Below are 15,966 nucleotides of genomic sequence, written 5' to 3'. Positions count from 1 at the left end.
GGATGGTGGTCAAGAAGACAAGAAGTGATAGCTCATCTCTCTAACACAACATCTAGCAAACATCAGGTCATCAGGCAGCCCCAAACCAAAAGCTTTCCATAATTAAACATTATTACAGAACACTGTAGAAACCAAATGTCTGTGTGTGCTCAAAAACCAGCCGGATACAGCTGTAGGAAAAGAGGGTGACATAGGCCTCAGCTACCCTAAACTGCAAAGCCACTGACAGCTTGGGGATGATAATGAAGGGGTTATCACTCCACGACTGTTGTGGCCTTACTGTCTTTTCAGGCATCTGCAGATCGCTCTCAGACATGAGGCTTTGGTCTGACCTACTGGAGTCATTCTCAGATTATGCTAGAAGCCAAATCTACAGAGTCAACAGAACATGCTTTGGGAAGCTGCTGGGTCTTTAGGTTTTGGTGAAGGAAGTAGTTCTCTTGCTCACCAGTGTGCTTTTAATTACTCTCATAAACCCTGGACTAGCCCCACAAGCCAGACTTTTACAATGAAGTTTTTGTGTGACTGCTTCACTGGCAAAAACTGAAAGTTATTCACATCATGTTATAAGACTTGGAGAAACAGCTACGGACTGAAAAGAATTCATACCAGAAATCATTCTCCTGTAAAAGTCATCTAAAACAAAGGTTGTTTTGGGTCTTTACCGAAACTAACGTTTTGGTGTCTGTCAAACTTACCTAAAAGCTGACCATGCACAACAGTGACTTGCATATTCAGCACAGTGCACTCCACAGGTCTTAATTCTGAAGATGCTCAGAAGACCAATTTCAGTAGAAGGCACTACTACTGGGCTCTTCTAAAGGGGACTTGTGGAGTACCCAGCTTCAGATGCCTACTGATGTTACACATGTTCCATGGTCACCTGGTGCCAGTACTCCTTTTGGTTTTCTCAATAGAAATGCTACAGGGTCATAATCTCAAACTACTCAACTGCTGGGACAAAACCGAAGAGTGATTTCAGTCTCTTCTGAAGTAGTTCACACTTAAAACCAGAGAAATGAATAAAGCTTTCCAACCTTTCAGAAAGCTGCTGGAATTTTCAGTTACATACACCACTAAAATATAAATCAAAACAGAATAAAACTCTGCAGCCCAGCACTGTGTGTAGCGACAGACTATTCAGAAATCAGTATCCCGCACAGCACAATACAGCTTCAGTGCCCTTACACTGCTCCAGTACAGAACAAACCAAAGAAAAAACCTCAGCAACAGCAGATTCCAGTTCTGCAGCACTGCTGCAGTAGTTCTGCAGCCCTCTGAAACAGGCATCTATTGACTTTGGTCAGGTACTTGTCAAACTCTACTTCGTGTTCCTAAACTTTCAGATGTTACTGATTTCCTAACTGTTAAATACAAAAGTAGACACATAAAGAAAAGGAAGCTCAACATTGTAGCAGAAAATATGAGGTAAGCGGAGATGTGGGAACAAGATGTAAGTTACACAAACTTTGGGAAAGGACATTCAGCTACAAACTTCTGTTAGCAACAGCCAGTGATACATCACCAACCTCAATGCTCCAGTAGCACTATTTCTTTTCAAGGACACCAGCAAAATGAGTTGGGCAGCATCATTTGTTCACACCTCCTAGCACAACTGTTTCATACTCAGGCACACACAGATCCATTCATTTGAATGTCATTCAAGTAAATATTTCACACAAGAACAACAGTCCTTTTTTCCATCCCATAAGAAGTTCAGACTACCAAAAGCTACATTTATCTCACAGGAGGTAGACCACATGGTCCTCAGAGACCACAGTCTTCAGCAGACATAAGGCTCTAATTAAAGTGATCTCAAATAAAACCTTCAGTCTTCAACACAAGTTCAGGGTAACACTTATGTTCCAATGTAATTTGTAGATGACTGTCTTGGGGACTGGTGAGTACATAGATAGCATGGGAGTGGTGAGCAACTACATAGCATGAACCTAATTACTGAAGAGATGTTCCCAGAACTTCTCAAAAATCCCAACCACCACCCAGAAATCAACAATTGCATGAGAAATGAACACTTACAAGTTAATATCAAATTACTTAAATTCCAACAGTAGTAATAAGATGTCTACCATTATATTCGCTTGGAAAGCTTTCAACATGTTGGACTTCAGCTGCTGTGGAGGGTGGGGACAGGGGCAAAGGAGGAGAAAGTCTTTTATTTTTTGGTTTTAACAATGAAGTTGTATTTCACTTACCAGTTCCTATATAGGATTTAAAGCGTCCTGATAATCTGTCGACAAAGGCACCTAAAACATCTAATCCCAGTAGCGCTACCTGTTGAAACAAAAGCATTAGATATATAAAACAGATCACTAAAGAATTCTTTAGAATACATTTTAAAGAAATCAGACACAGATATGCAAACATGCTGAAAGACTGGATCTTAACCCAAAGAGAAATTAAAGCTCCAATTATAGAGCTGGCAATTCCTTGAAGCTTTCATGAAGACAAAGTCAGCAGAATACATTTGGGATGGATCAAGTGTATTTACATATACCAGAGCACTTCAGGTTTTTTAGTACTTGTCTTAAAATAGAAAGACTACTAACATTTTTGCATTTTCAACTACAGATCATTAAAATTCAAATTAATAATTATGAGAACTAAGGAGTTGCAATAAGCTTCTTTTTTTCCTGTCTAGATCATACATTAGGGTCTGCAGTTCTGTCTGTCCTTTAAGAGATGACTCTAGAGATCTAACTTGACATTAGAGGAAAGCCAAAGTTCCTTTGAACCAGGTAACAGTGAGGCATTTAGGCCTCTCCTCCTCTACCAGGTCTCTAAGCTGCTGAAACAAACCAACCACAATGCCTTAGCAAAAAAAACAGACACCAAAAGAACTCCAAACAAACCCACAACCAAAGAACAAAACCAAAGGAGAGGGATGCAGTTATAAGACTCAGAGAAAGCAAACTTAGAATGCAAAAGTAAGCCCCCCAACATAAGTACTAACATAGCCTAGGAAACCTCCATGGTTTAAACAGTTTCCCAGATGCTAAGAGTTTACTTCAATCTGGCTACTTAGCTCATCCACTAAGGTCATTACATCATTTTCCAAACTCCCAAAAGAAAACAAGGGAGAGAAGCCAATGCTGCCTTCCCTGGCAGTTCAGACCACACCATTTGTCCACCTGCTTGTTCAGCTTGAGAAGCTCCATTTCTCTTCGCTTGTTTAAAAAAAAATAGAAAGTGTAAAAATAAACTAAAATAAAAAAAGAAAATCAGAACACAAGAGGCAGGTCAAAACACTGCTGGGGTTGGGAGGAACTTCCCATCTCTGATCAGAAACCAGGTAAGAGAGTAACATCCACTAACAGAGGAACAAAAACATGGTCGGAAATGAGTGGTTGAACTAAAGTATCGCAACAAGTCCGGATGCTTTTTTTCACCCCTGCCTACCCTGCACAGTGTTCCAAGACTTCATTCCTGATGTCCCATCACAGTTCATTATGAACACCAGAACTGCATTTCCCACACCTCGCAGTTAGCTCAATTTGCTGCCCACGAAGATGCAAATCCCAAAGGAAGGACCTCCTGATGCTTGGGCTTTTGTAACAGTTTTTTCTCCTCTGGATTTTCTAGTTAAGGCACTGGAAACTTTTCCCTGTGAAGCCTTAAGCAGCGCTACTCCCCTCTATCAGCTGTTTATTTTCCTACAACTTGGAACCACATTTTCTTGGAGGACGCTGTTTCCGCAAGATCCTTATCTGTCACAATGGTCCACAGCAGACAACAGGCCAAAGAAAATACGTCTGGAGATGAATGTGAATGCACGTGGCCCACGCACACCGGATCCCATGAGCTGTGCTTCCACAGGAAACTAGACAAATATGGTCCCCAGAAAACATCAGATCTGAAGCAACCACATAATTGAGGGGATTTTAATCAAGTCATTATAAGTACAACAGACCTCCTTTTAAACAAGGGGAACAAAACTTAGTTTCAAGTTAGTACATATTATATGGAAATTCACACCATTTTATTACGTACTGAAACAGAGAAGAGTAAATACAGATGTATGGCTTCACTGACAATATACTGCCAACAGGTGACTGCATCTACAACTTAAGGTGAGAAAACAGTACACTATACTTGGTTACTTGGACAAAAAAACCATAAGTCAGCTTTTATGGTAACAACAAAGTTTCCCAAAAGCTCTTCCCTTTAAGATTCTTTTCCAGATTGTAAAGCTTTATGAGACCCGAGACAAAACTTCAATCTAGAAAGTGATGCCTGAACGCAGTAAGGAATTCATTCTGGATATGCATCATTTCCCTATGCTTCTGTTTCCTGATTACAAGCTCCACCTTAGACTTGGCTTCCAGTGGATACCCTTCGTATGCATGTATTTAGAGGTGTATTAACGTATAAACCGTGGCCTTTCCTTCTGTAACGGTACTTACAGAGAATCTCCCTCTTCTCTACACATTCGATTGTCTTTACAAAATCCCTCTTGAAGACTTCTTCCATTCCAAACAACAGCACCTCAGAGATTTAAAAAAGTAAAGCACACATGGCTTGAGCTCATGCAAAGTCCCCTGTGGTCTGCAACTTCAAAACAACAGGTAAGAAATGTCATGATACCTACAGAGAGAAAGTATGATGTGACCTCAGGCTTGAAGTAGTGGGAAACTGCTCTAGCTACCAAACTGGCTCACATTCCATGTTTCAAAACAAGTCAGCTGAAGCATACCACTACACAGTACATCAAATAAACTACCTCACTGGTTTTGTAAATAGGTCTTACACTTCTCTGCTTTGGTACACGATGTCCTGAGTTTCAGTATCTCCTGGTAGATATTATCTAAGCAGCCCTTCGGAAGGAGCCCTTAATGACTGACAGGGGATCAAGAGAGCAGCGTTCAAGCAAAACCAACAAGAACAACGCACAAGTCAGGCAGAGCTGATCTGTAAGAAAAAGGTTCTAACCCTTCAGACACTGTGTGGGATGGTATAACAACACAGGCTCTCCACTATGGACAGCAAAACCTCTCACTGGTTGGCTCTTCCAACTCACTTCAGTGAGGGATGTATTGCTTCTGGGATTAAAATCATTGGATCTGTTTCTTATTCTGCATTCATTAAGCCTTTTTGCCTGCTGCCTAGAAAGGCCTTTGTATGCTGAGGCCAATTCATCAGCTCACTATTGTTTAATGCATTCAAACACTGCATCTGAGGTTCACAAAAGAAATTTAGACTTATTTGAGCTGCAGTTGATTGGTTGTTGAGCTGTTCTTTAACAAATCAGTGTTTAGGACGGTCCTTGACTTCTTGGATCACAACAAAATTGGCAACCCGACTGAGAAATATTTTATCTGCTCTGGGAAGGACCAGACTCTTCAGTGAAGTCAAGATGTCCAACCAAAATGTGATTATGAATTGAGCCTATTTCTTGCCCTGCAGCTTGTTCTTTTTCCAGCTCTCCTGGAAGAGTTTCTTACCTGGTTCTCTTTACTCATCTCCCTGAACACACTTCTCCCCTAGTTCACAGGATACTCCATCACTTTTTGCTCCTTTACTGTTTTCCACTCCCGTTCTTTCCACATTAGCCACTTAGCTGAGATCTGCCATGTTCCATTCCCTCTCTTAATCCAAAAGCTTGCAGATACCAAAACCTGCCCCAGCTCCACAGGCAGAAGGCCTCTTCCATGTTCCTTGGTTGTTTCTTCAGCCCAGGTGGTTCTCCAGTCCCACCCAGTTCATCCTTAGACTCCGTTCTCCTTGGAACAAGAGAACTTCAATTCTTCCCCTCAGAATCCGTAGGGCAGCTGCCTCTGCTGACAAGCAGCCAAAACTGCAGTCATAGCTGCTGAAGCTGCCACACATTATCTATACCTTAGAGATCTTAACTGACAAGAAAGCATTATTTCCATTCTCATGCTTCTTCCATCTTAAAGGGTACAACAACACAACGCCACAGATCCAAGATCTGTACCATCTTTTTTTGTTTAGTAGTATGCATATCACATCACTTCACACTGCCAGGAAAGAGGATTGCTGGTAACCGACCATAAAGTCTTCAAGCTCAACAATTTGAGTTGCAGTTCTTCAGCAAATGCGGAGCCTCCTCTATCTAAAAATGCAAGTTTACTGACTTCAACGCAGTGTTTTGCAACTATAATTTGGACTACAAGCCAAGACCCTGCTGGGAGTATCAGATCTCTGCTACTGTTAAAGCTACTCATCAGCTGCAACCCACAAAGTCTCAAAAGCGGTACAGACTACCAAACTCCCCAGGATAATCTTCCCTTCATAATCTTCCTGTGAGGGCCAAGCACAAATCATTTCAGCTCCATAGAGCAGGTCACCACACCATGAAAGGATTACTGAATGAATCACCCAGATTTACCCACAGGCTGATGAGTATAGCTCAGCACTGAAAAGGCTTGGTTCCCTCAGAGGTCCTTCTCAACAAGCATGGATCTGGGAAGTCCTTGTTTTGACCTCTCCTGTACAGCAGCCAAAACAAGCAGGCATTGTGCCGTCATAAACATTTCTGAACTTAATAAATCTGGTTTACTGCCCTTCCCCCAAGTTAGGAACTAGAACATTCCTCCCCCCAGCATTAGTGAAGAAACATTTACCCGGTTCCGAAGAAAACATCAGTAACACTCAGAAACATTTACACCCTTCTGTTACTTCAAAATCTCTCATGATCTTCAAGCTGACTTGAGTTCAGGCTGAAAGTGGCATCTCCAAACTGTTCTGTGTTCCATGACAACTCAGCAACCAGTATTCTGAAGTGTGTACTGCACTGCCTCCAGCTCTGATCCATCACAGGAGTATCTACAGTTTGCTTCACACATACATGGAACATTCCTCCCTTTACCACATTCATATATTTTTCATAGACACTGTTCCAAGGACAGCGAGTATAAAATAGAACTATACCACAGAGCAACCCCTGCCATTTTAAACCACTTTCTTTTTGAGGTTGTCTAGCTTAAACTTTACGTGCTGCAGTGCGAAGTTTGAAGACAGAGCCTCTGTAAAAGCAGTGCTCAGTGGGAAGACAATGAGATGTAAGTATTGTATTTCTCTTTAGAATAAATTTGATATAAATTTTTAATTAAAAGAAAAAAAAAAAGGAAAAAGCTTTCCACTCCCTCCCCCCCCACAATTGCACTTGAAAACCTTTCTATGCTCGTTGATGGAGAAGAACAAAACCCACTTTATTTTAGGACTTTATTCTTCCAAAAGAATATAATTCTTTCTGTGCCCAAGGTCTCTTATTTCCCTTCCCATTTCCTCTTTGTTAAAACTGTATTAAACACACAGTGATTTCTTCCTATTCTGCTGCTTACTCATACCACTGGCACCAGCTCCTCTGCTGTGAGGAGACAAGTATTCAGGCAGCTGAAGAGTAACCTGCTTTAGGAAGCCGGCGCATCAAGTGAACAAGAGAAAGCATCTCCCGAGCCAGAGATCTTCCCTAAGCCTATCCACTGTACATTCCCAAGCACTCAAATTGGAGCAATGAAGGCAGAAGCACCATGGCAATTCAGCAGCCAGGGAAAGAAAGAGACTGCTCAAATGAGCAACACCACTATGAGCACGTGTGGAACTACATATGGCTCATGCTGTGAACTCCATTCTTAAAGAGGCACCTCTCTTGCATACTATACAGAGCTTGGAAATGGTCTCTAGGCACACCCAAATCACACTGCAGGCTAAAAGGGACAGCCCCATTCTCCCTCTTGACCTGCAGGCATATTTGACCTGGTACGCACTTAAACCTCCTGCAGATCAGTCCAATCAGCTTGTTGAAATGCTGGAAAATGAATTCAACGTCAACAGAAAGGGAACTGCCTCAAGAGTGATAGTGGGAATGCCTGGCCAGGAGAAGCACAGCTGGTGTTTCAACAGGGACTACAGTTAGGCTGGATTACACAAACTGAAGCTGCAAAACTACCGAGAACTGCCCATTCCACCACTGGAGGAGATGCCTGGGAGTTTGAGACTATATATTCCACATTCGTAATTAAATGCTGGACAAAATTAGTTTTAATTATACTTCAAATAATTAAAACTTGCTGCAAGTGTCCCTTGCCTTCTGAAGATTTGTTTATTTGGCTAATAGATTATTTAACACTCTACCAACAGAACATAAATAATACATGAAAAAATAGCAATTACTACTCAAGAATCAAATACTTGAGCTGGAAAACTAAAACTGGATTCGTACATGGACAGGCTGAATCACATTCTCATTACATGGAAATAAGGGAAGTAGCTCCCACATAGCCAAGATGAAACAAACCTGAAATAAGGAATAATGAAGTTCAGCAAAAAGCTCAAAGTCAAACACTGCTCCTCCAGCAAAGACGCAAGAGCTCAAACACTGCTCTTCCAACAAAGACATTCAAATCACTACTATTTGCTAACAAAGCCTAAGGAAATACAAGGATCTATGCAGTAACTGAAGAATAAAGGTTGAGGTGGGACCTCTTCTTCCATTTTTCTGCCCTGCAAGTTACAGTCCTACAACTCAATACAGTATTTGCTTTTGTGTTGGCTTGTGTTCAACTTCAGCTTGAAGACAACCTTTACACATTCTTCCTAAGGATCTTTACTTAATCCCATGTCCCACATCCTGCATTTGTGTTCAATTATTTTACTGAAATGCAGGACTTCACATTTATTTCTGAACTTATTTTTCCAGATCTCATCTCCGTTTTGTTCAAATTATTTCAACTTCCAGCTCCCACTTCACACACTTATATGCAGTCAATGAAGTTATAACGACTGCCGTCTCTCTGCGCAAGGACTTGAGACAAACATCCTGACCACTTGTCTTAACCCATCTGCAAAACTTCAGTTCAGATCTTCCCTTCCGGCAATCGAAAGCTCCTCCTGCCGGCCTTCTGTTGAACTGAAGACAAACCAAAGCAACCACATGCCAAACTAAGGAAATACAAAACTGCAACAATAACATCACTGGCATATCAGTATCTTTCAGTATTTGGGGTTGGGACAAACAAAGCAAAGGAAAAAAATCTCTCTCTACGGGGAGCATAGAATAAAAGATAATTCCAAAGATATGCCTAAAAGAAACAGATTAGCCACACCATCAGCAGAAGGCTGCGAGATACCCTATTTTTCATTTTTGCATGGCAAACAATCTGCTCCTCTGACATAAACCCAGTGATTATTGGTTATTTTCCTGTTACAGCTGAGGGATAAAAGAAGCTAAAATACTGACTACAAAGGTAAGAAACCCCAAAATTGCTCTCAGCCACAACCACTGTTGATCACTTACAAAAACCATCTTGAGAAACCACCAGAATTTTAGTCATAGTTTTTATTACTTCTAATCAGGTGGAATTTGCATAAAGAACTGAAAGGTGGTTTTATTGCTCAAAAGGAAATTTTATGAGGGTAACTGTTTCATTTTGGTGGGCTTAAAAAAGCCAAACACAGTATGTGAACAGCCAAAAGTAGACTTGCAAAAGCGCTTCTCGAGTAGAATATTTCTTCATCCCACATCTCTTAAGCAGACTTCCCAGTTATTTGAGTCAGACACAGAACAGTTTGAGCCACCAGACTGTACAAAGCCTTGCAATTATTTCAAGTGACTATCTAGTACCAGAGAGACATGAAGATATGTGATAAAACTCACATATACATAGCTGAACATCCAGGTTAACCAAGTAAAGCCAGCAAGTATCAGTTGTGATACCCCCACAGAACGGGGAATTAATTTACTTACTTGAAGTTTGCTAACATTAGCACTATTCCAATTTGCTGAAGTTGCCAAATAGTTCAGAGTTTGAGGACAACAAATACCAGCAGAAGAGTACTAGCACCCACCTCTTAATACTTTGCATCCAACTTACCTACTCCTTAAAAAGCTTTCAGAATTCACCACTCTTACTTTGTTTCTCCACTATTCCTCACAGCCTTGGGAAACCAGTCATTGTGGGAGGCAAAAAAACCCAAGCCAAACTGAAACCCCTGAATTGTAGGAGGAGAGAGGTCAGTCCCAACCAACCTGAAATAAATGAGCTCATAATACCAGGACACCAAGCAAACAATATTTAGTTCAGTGAGCAACTCTTTCATTCTAATGAGATACAAAATAAATCTGGGTGCTCCCTGGCCTTACAAAGCTTCCAGCAGTCACGGAAAGTAATTCATCCCTGACTGCAAAGACCTGGTAGCTGAAGTCCCCATGATACACCATTAAGATCAGCCTTTAATGACTCAGATCTCTCTAGGTCACTCCCCGTGCGCTCCACAACCAACTTGCACCGGAACTCCATCTGCAGATGAGTCAACACATTCCTCCTCCCACCTTGTTGATTTATCAGTAACTCACCCAGGTAATTGCATTTTCCACCTCAATGAGCTAGATAAACTTAAGAAATTCTGCTACCTGCTTTCTTAGTTCGGAACTGCCAGGTTTATAGTGGTTAAACCACTATAAACAGCCGCAAACTTCCGAAACTTAAAAGCACTATTTGGATAACTAAAACCTGCTTGAGACAAATGAACCTCAGAGACTGCCCACACTTGTTTACTGAACACCTCTTCCCTTTTTCCCCCACTCATTATCAAGTCTGTCCAACCAATTCTCCTATTTCTATTCCCTTCAGACCCTTTCCCTTTTGGTTATGTGAGACAGAAACTCTCCAGGGTGCTATTTTATAGAGTTTTCTCTTCTCAGGTACAGCAGAGAGCTGAGCCTGAGGGTTGAGCTCCAAGATCATGCATCTTCTCTTTCAGTGTGGTCATCACTGTGCACTGCATGCAAGAATGGAGTCTGCACACAAAAGCAAGATAAGGCGTAGCCAGGCCAAGCTACATTAGTTATTCCCTCATCATCCATACCAATCACCTACAGTGGAAATAATGCCCCCCCTAAAATTCAGTACTCCCCACTTGTCACTCAGCAAAGGAAAAAGACACCAACAAATTACTATAAAAATACAGTAATCTAAGATGAAGATTACTTGAATATTTTCCTTGAAAATAAATGTAAAGCTGGGGCTCTCATTACTTGATCATACAGGCACTGAGTTTAACAGCAAACTCAGATGTAACATTTGAAGTTACACCTATGCTTGCATAAGATAAAATACGCATGTAAGATGCAAAGCACAGTTTTCCAGAGTATTTTTGCTTTGAAGCAGCAGATGCTGCCACCACAGCCAGGAATACTGGAACTGATCATGAGCAAAACATCCAAGACCCTGTGCTGCTGCAGCTAATAGAATGCATTTAACATGCTTTGAAATAGAGCGCCATATATATAAAGAGCCCCCAAGTAAGTGGGGGTAACAAATATATTTTAGTTATCATGCAAGTTGTTTTTACAACTCATCTTGCACGACTGAGGCTGTGATCTGGAGTGCTGCACATCCTCATTTGTCCTGCAGTCCTAACAGCCAAGAAGCCCTATCACCTTACCTTAGCAGCAAGCAGAATGTCTTGAATTATGAAACACTCATCTTGAAAAGCAGATTTCAAGAATTAAGGCCCAATTTTGACAAATTAAAAGAGCAAAAGGAAACTTCCATATTACCTTGTTGAGATAAGCAATACCTAGTCCTCTTTCAAAACCTCTCTAGGTTTCACAGTAATCACTTATCATCAGCAACTGCCCTCAGATAACGAATTTAAAGGCAAATAAATCATACTTATCCACTTTATTTTCTCAAGCTAACTTGACCTTTAATGACGAACATGCTTCAAAATAAAGAAATCACACGTGCAGATAGAGTTAAGCCTTATTATTTTGAGACTTAGAAGGGAATTTGAAACTTAGATGGGTTACATGTAAACACTGAAAAAAACCCCAAACATTTAATGAATAAACTGCCCCAAAGTCACTCCTATATCTGCTTCCTGAGCCTAAGCCGATAGGAAAAAATCACAATAACCTCACGACAATGAGTCCAGAGGCTCAAAGTGAAAGTCAATTATCCTACAAGGCAAGACAGTGAGAGAAGGGAATGAGCCCCATCCCTGCACTGGTCAAGGCCAGGCTGGACGGGGCTTTGGAGAAACCTGGTCTAAAGAAAGGAGTCCCTGCCCGTGGCAGGGGGTTGCAACTGGATGAGCTTCACGGTCCCTTCCAAAACCCGACCCACGCTGTTTCTAAGCGCGGAGGGAAGGGCGGACCTGGCTGGGCTTACAGAGCCCAGCGCAATCGCAGCCCGACACCGCCGCCAGCCGACGGGAGCAGGGACCCGGCCCAGCGGCACGCCGAATTAGTTAATTAATTAATTAATACAACTCGCTATTGCGAACACGGCTGTCCCCGGTAATAAAACTTCACTGTCAATCGCCTTATCAGCTGGCCAGCGTCAGAACTATGGACACTTATCACCGGGGGAGCGTGCAGGAGCGACCGCTGCTTCCCGGCAGCTCGGTCTGAAACGCGCACACACAACACGCCACGAAACGTGAGTCATCATCGGCGGCTGCGGAGACACCGCACAACTTCCCACGGCCGGGAAAGTCACCTGGAGACGGGAAAACAGCTTCGAACTCGCAACGGGAACCCCCAGCAGCAAATAATCCATTAAACCGTGTCAAACACGCCCGGTGCGGCACAAACCCGGTGAGACAGCACTCCTACGGCCTACGGAAACGCTACACCCAAGTACAGAGAGCACGGAACGGGAGCGGGGAGGGAAAAATCATCACTTTTCTCGCTTCAGAATAAGAAACGTAGCCCGAGTATGTAAAGCAGTTGTGTGGCTTGGTTTAGTTTTGATATTACGTCCCAAAGCGTTCAACCAGCGATGAAAGCAAAAATGAAACTCACATTACTGCTTCTTTCAGAGCAGAGGAACAGAAAAAAGAAAACGTTAACAGCACACCCCCCCCCCCCCCAAAAAAAAATAGAATTCCGAGTTTCCTTTTATCGGAGCAGGGATAAGACCCGATACAAACGCAGTTTTATTCCTGCTCCCATCCGATAACGAAACAGCGCGGAGCCCCGCACCTCCCTGCCATGATGAATCATGGTCGCTCCCGCACCGAGCGTCCCCGCAGCCTCACCTTGAAGTTGCTGGAGTTGACCCATGCGGTCAGCTCGTCGATCACCTTGTCCAAGCGCTGCAGGTCCTGCTCCACCTCGGAGCAGCGCGCCGGGTCGCTCAGGTACTCCAGCAGCTCCTGCCCGACCTGCATCCTGCGGGCCACGTCCTTCTGCTGTACCTGCTCGCAGAAGTACTCCAGACCGCCCGGATCCATCCTCGCCCGACACCGGAAAAGTTTCTTCGGAGACGAGAGGAGCCGCCCGGCGTCAGCGCCGGGAGCCGGGCCCGGGCAGGGCGGGGAGGGGACGGGACGCGCCCGGCGGTGCCGGCAGGGCCGCTGCCCTCACGGGGCCTCCCCGCGCCCGCTGCGCCCCGGCCCCGCGCCCGCCGCCCCCATGCGCCGCCGCCAGGGGCCCGGGCGGCTCCCGCCGGCCTCGGCCCGCGGGGGGAAGCTGAGGTGAGGGGCGGTGGGCGCGGCCGCCTCAGGCGAGGGGCTTCCCGGCCGCCTCCGCGGCGTCCCAGGGGGGATCCCGGGAGGGCTCCCGGCCGCCGCCTCTCCTCTTCCCCCGCCCGGGAGCCGGGAAATGGACGGCAAGCGTCCGCTCTCGCCCTGCGGGGCGGAGAGGGCTCGCAGACGCCTCAGCGGAGGGCGGGCAGCCGCGGGGTCCCCACAGGAGCAGCCGCCGGCGCGGCGGAGCGATCCCCCTCACGGCCGCGGGCACCGGGCCGTCCTCCCGCGGGCGCAGCAGCAATGGCGAGGCCGGGGCGGACCGCTCATGCTCCCGACGCCAAGGTCCGCGGCCCCTCCTCCCCCTACTCGCCCGCGGGGCAGCTTCCAAACTTCGCCGCGGCGGCTCCCGGCTCCGCGCCGCTGCCCCGTCAGCGCGCACCGCGGGCAGCGCCGGACCCGTGCCCCCGCAGCACCGCCGCCGTCCCGGGCAAGCTGCACCCCAACCCCGAGCCGCCCCCGTCGGCGCCAGAGACTCAGGGCGTGGCACACAGAGGCCCCGCCCCTTTTCCGCCTGGCCCCGCCTCCTTTCCTCCCTACACCCCTCCCACCTCGATCGGACCCGTAGTAGGTGGCGCATGCGCAGTGCGCCCCCGCTGGGCCAGCGGCGCCTTGAGGGCTGGCGGAGCGGAGGAGGAGGGAGAAGCGTTGAGGAACAGGGCAGGGCGGGAGGAGGAAGGTGCTGTCCCCGGGCTTGCGGTGGGAAGGGTGCCCGGGGGGGTGCAGTCTGGAGAAGAGAAGGCTCAGGGGGGGCCTTATCGCTCCCTACAGCTGCTGACGGGAGGCTGTAGCGAGGTGAGGTCGTTCTCTGCCGAGGTACAAGAGGGAACGGCCTCAAGCTGCGCCGGGGGGGGTTAGATGGAGATGAGGGAAAGTTTCTTCACAGAGAGGATGGTCAGGCATTGGAACAGGCTGCTCCGGGCAGTGGGGCAATCACCGTACCTGGAAGCGTTCGAAACCTTGTGTAGATGAGCCCCTCAGTGACACGGGTTCGTGGTGTACAATCCTTCCCTTTCTGACACCAGGGCTGGTGTTTATTTGACTCCCATGTAAACAGGGAGATTCTTCTCTCATTACTTTTATTTTCCCCAAACAGAATTAGCTGTTTGCTAATCCAGATTCCTAAACTGCTGTAGTTAAGCAAGTGCCAGATTTGGAGCAGGGAAAGTGGAATCAGCCAGCCAGAAGCAGCTGTATGGGGGAGAGGAGGGTTGGTGGGACCCGTGTCAATGGGAGCCCTTATGTCATGAAAGCTTAACTTAGTTCCAAGTCAGCATAATCTGCCTGTTTCTTCCCTCATTAGTCCTGACACTGGGGAAGGGTGAGTCTGCAGCAAAGTGAGGAACTCCCGTTTGGTTGCAGGAATGGATATACAGGTATAAACTATATGGATATACAGGTATAAACGGCTTTACAGGTATAAACTGACTGAGGAACCATGCCTGCAAACTGTAGCTTCACAGCAGTGTAAACCAAACCAAACCAGTGCTACACAGGGGTCCTGCTTCTCTCAAATCCCATTTTCAGGAATTCTGCATTTCCGTTCTGTTCTGTGTGCCGCTATCTGTGTGACTTTGCAGAGGGCCGGGTCAAGGGGTTTATCTGGCAGAAGAAGAGCTCTCCATCCACAGGCATAGCAGAAAACAGGGCCACAAGCAGCCTTCTGTTGATTTTGGTGTGATGTGGCAAAGTCAGGATCCCACGCTTGGTTGGTCCCTAGGCATTACAATAATGAAGATGGTTTAAAAGATGGCTATTAAAAGATTATTATGGTTTAAAGCAGGAATGTATGTATGGTACTTCAAGCTCGTTGTAATTTTACAAAAAGATAACTCCTCATCGTGTTTTCACAATGGATTTCCCTGTGCACATGTAAAGGACCATCATTTTGGATGGAGCTCAATACTTCCTGTCCTGTGTGTGCAACGTCATTTACTTGGTATGGAATTTTATTGAAAATGGCACTCGAGAAACCACTGGAAATTGAAAAATTTAGGCTAAAAAAGTAAAACTACACTGTTACATTTTTTTAGTGCAAGTTTAGAAAGTAAACTTCTTGCTGTGAAAGTTTGAACAGTAACTGTTGATCTAATAAGATTGGCTAAATACAAAAGAACTGAGTAGATGATACTGGACTCTTGGAGTATCAAGAACTGTAAATGGTTTCCAAACCACCAAACTTCCTGGAGAAACAAAATCCAAACCAAACAAAAAACCCTGAGTGATTTAAAAGGGACCTTTCATTATAATCCAAGTTAATGTCAGTCTCTTCAGACAGAAAACCCTATGCAAAAAGAGGGGGTTAATCTCGTGGTACTGGCTTTTCTCTTGATTCAAAGAGGCAATCTCTTGATTCAAAGATGCATACACTGATGAGGTAAGCTAATTGCTGTGACTAGTGTTGAAGCTGAGGAGAAGGAGAAAGTATAGTAAGACACACCTGAAATGCTG

General features: G+C 45.0%; 1 protein-coding gene across 11 annotated transcripts in view; it reads right to left on the bottom strand.

The window, feature by feature from the left end:
* Positions 1–13,373, bottom strand: part of CLASP2 (cytoplasmic linker associated protein 2) — a 123,138-nt gene extending 109,765 nt beyond the window's left edge. For all 11 annotated transcript variants that reach the window (XM_065665408.1, XM_065665414.1, XM_065665410.1 and 8 more), the window contains exons 1-2: positions 13,027–13,373; positions 2,214–2,292 (exon numbers count right to left, since the gene is read on the bottom strand). In XM_065665408.1, coding sequence (XP_065521480.1) covers positions 2,214–2,292; positions 13,027–13,221 — 274 coding nt within the window. In that variant the 5' untranslated portion in view covers positions 13,222–13,373. The remainder of the gene's footprint in view (positions 1–2,213; positions 2,293–13,026) is intronic.
* Between the last annotated feature and the right edge of the window lie 2,593 nt (positions 13,374–15,966).

This window comes from Lathamus discolor, chromosome 2 (assembly GCF_037157495.1).
Source record: "Lathamus discolor isolate bLatDis1 chromosome 2, bLatDis1.hap1, whole genome shotgun sequence".
Lineage (NCBI taxonomy): Eukaryota > Metazoa > Chordata > Aves > Psittaciformes > Psittacidae > Lathamus > Lathamus discolor.
The sequence above is the reverse complement of the archived record's forward strand: the minus strand, read 5'-3'. Positions and strand labels throughout refer to the sequence as shown.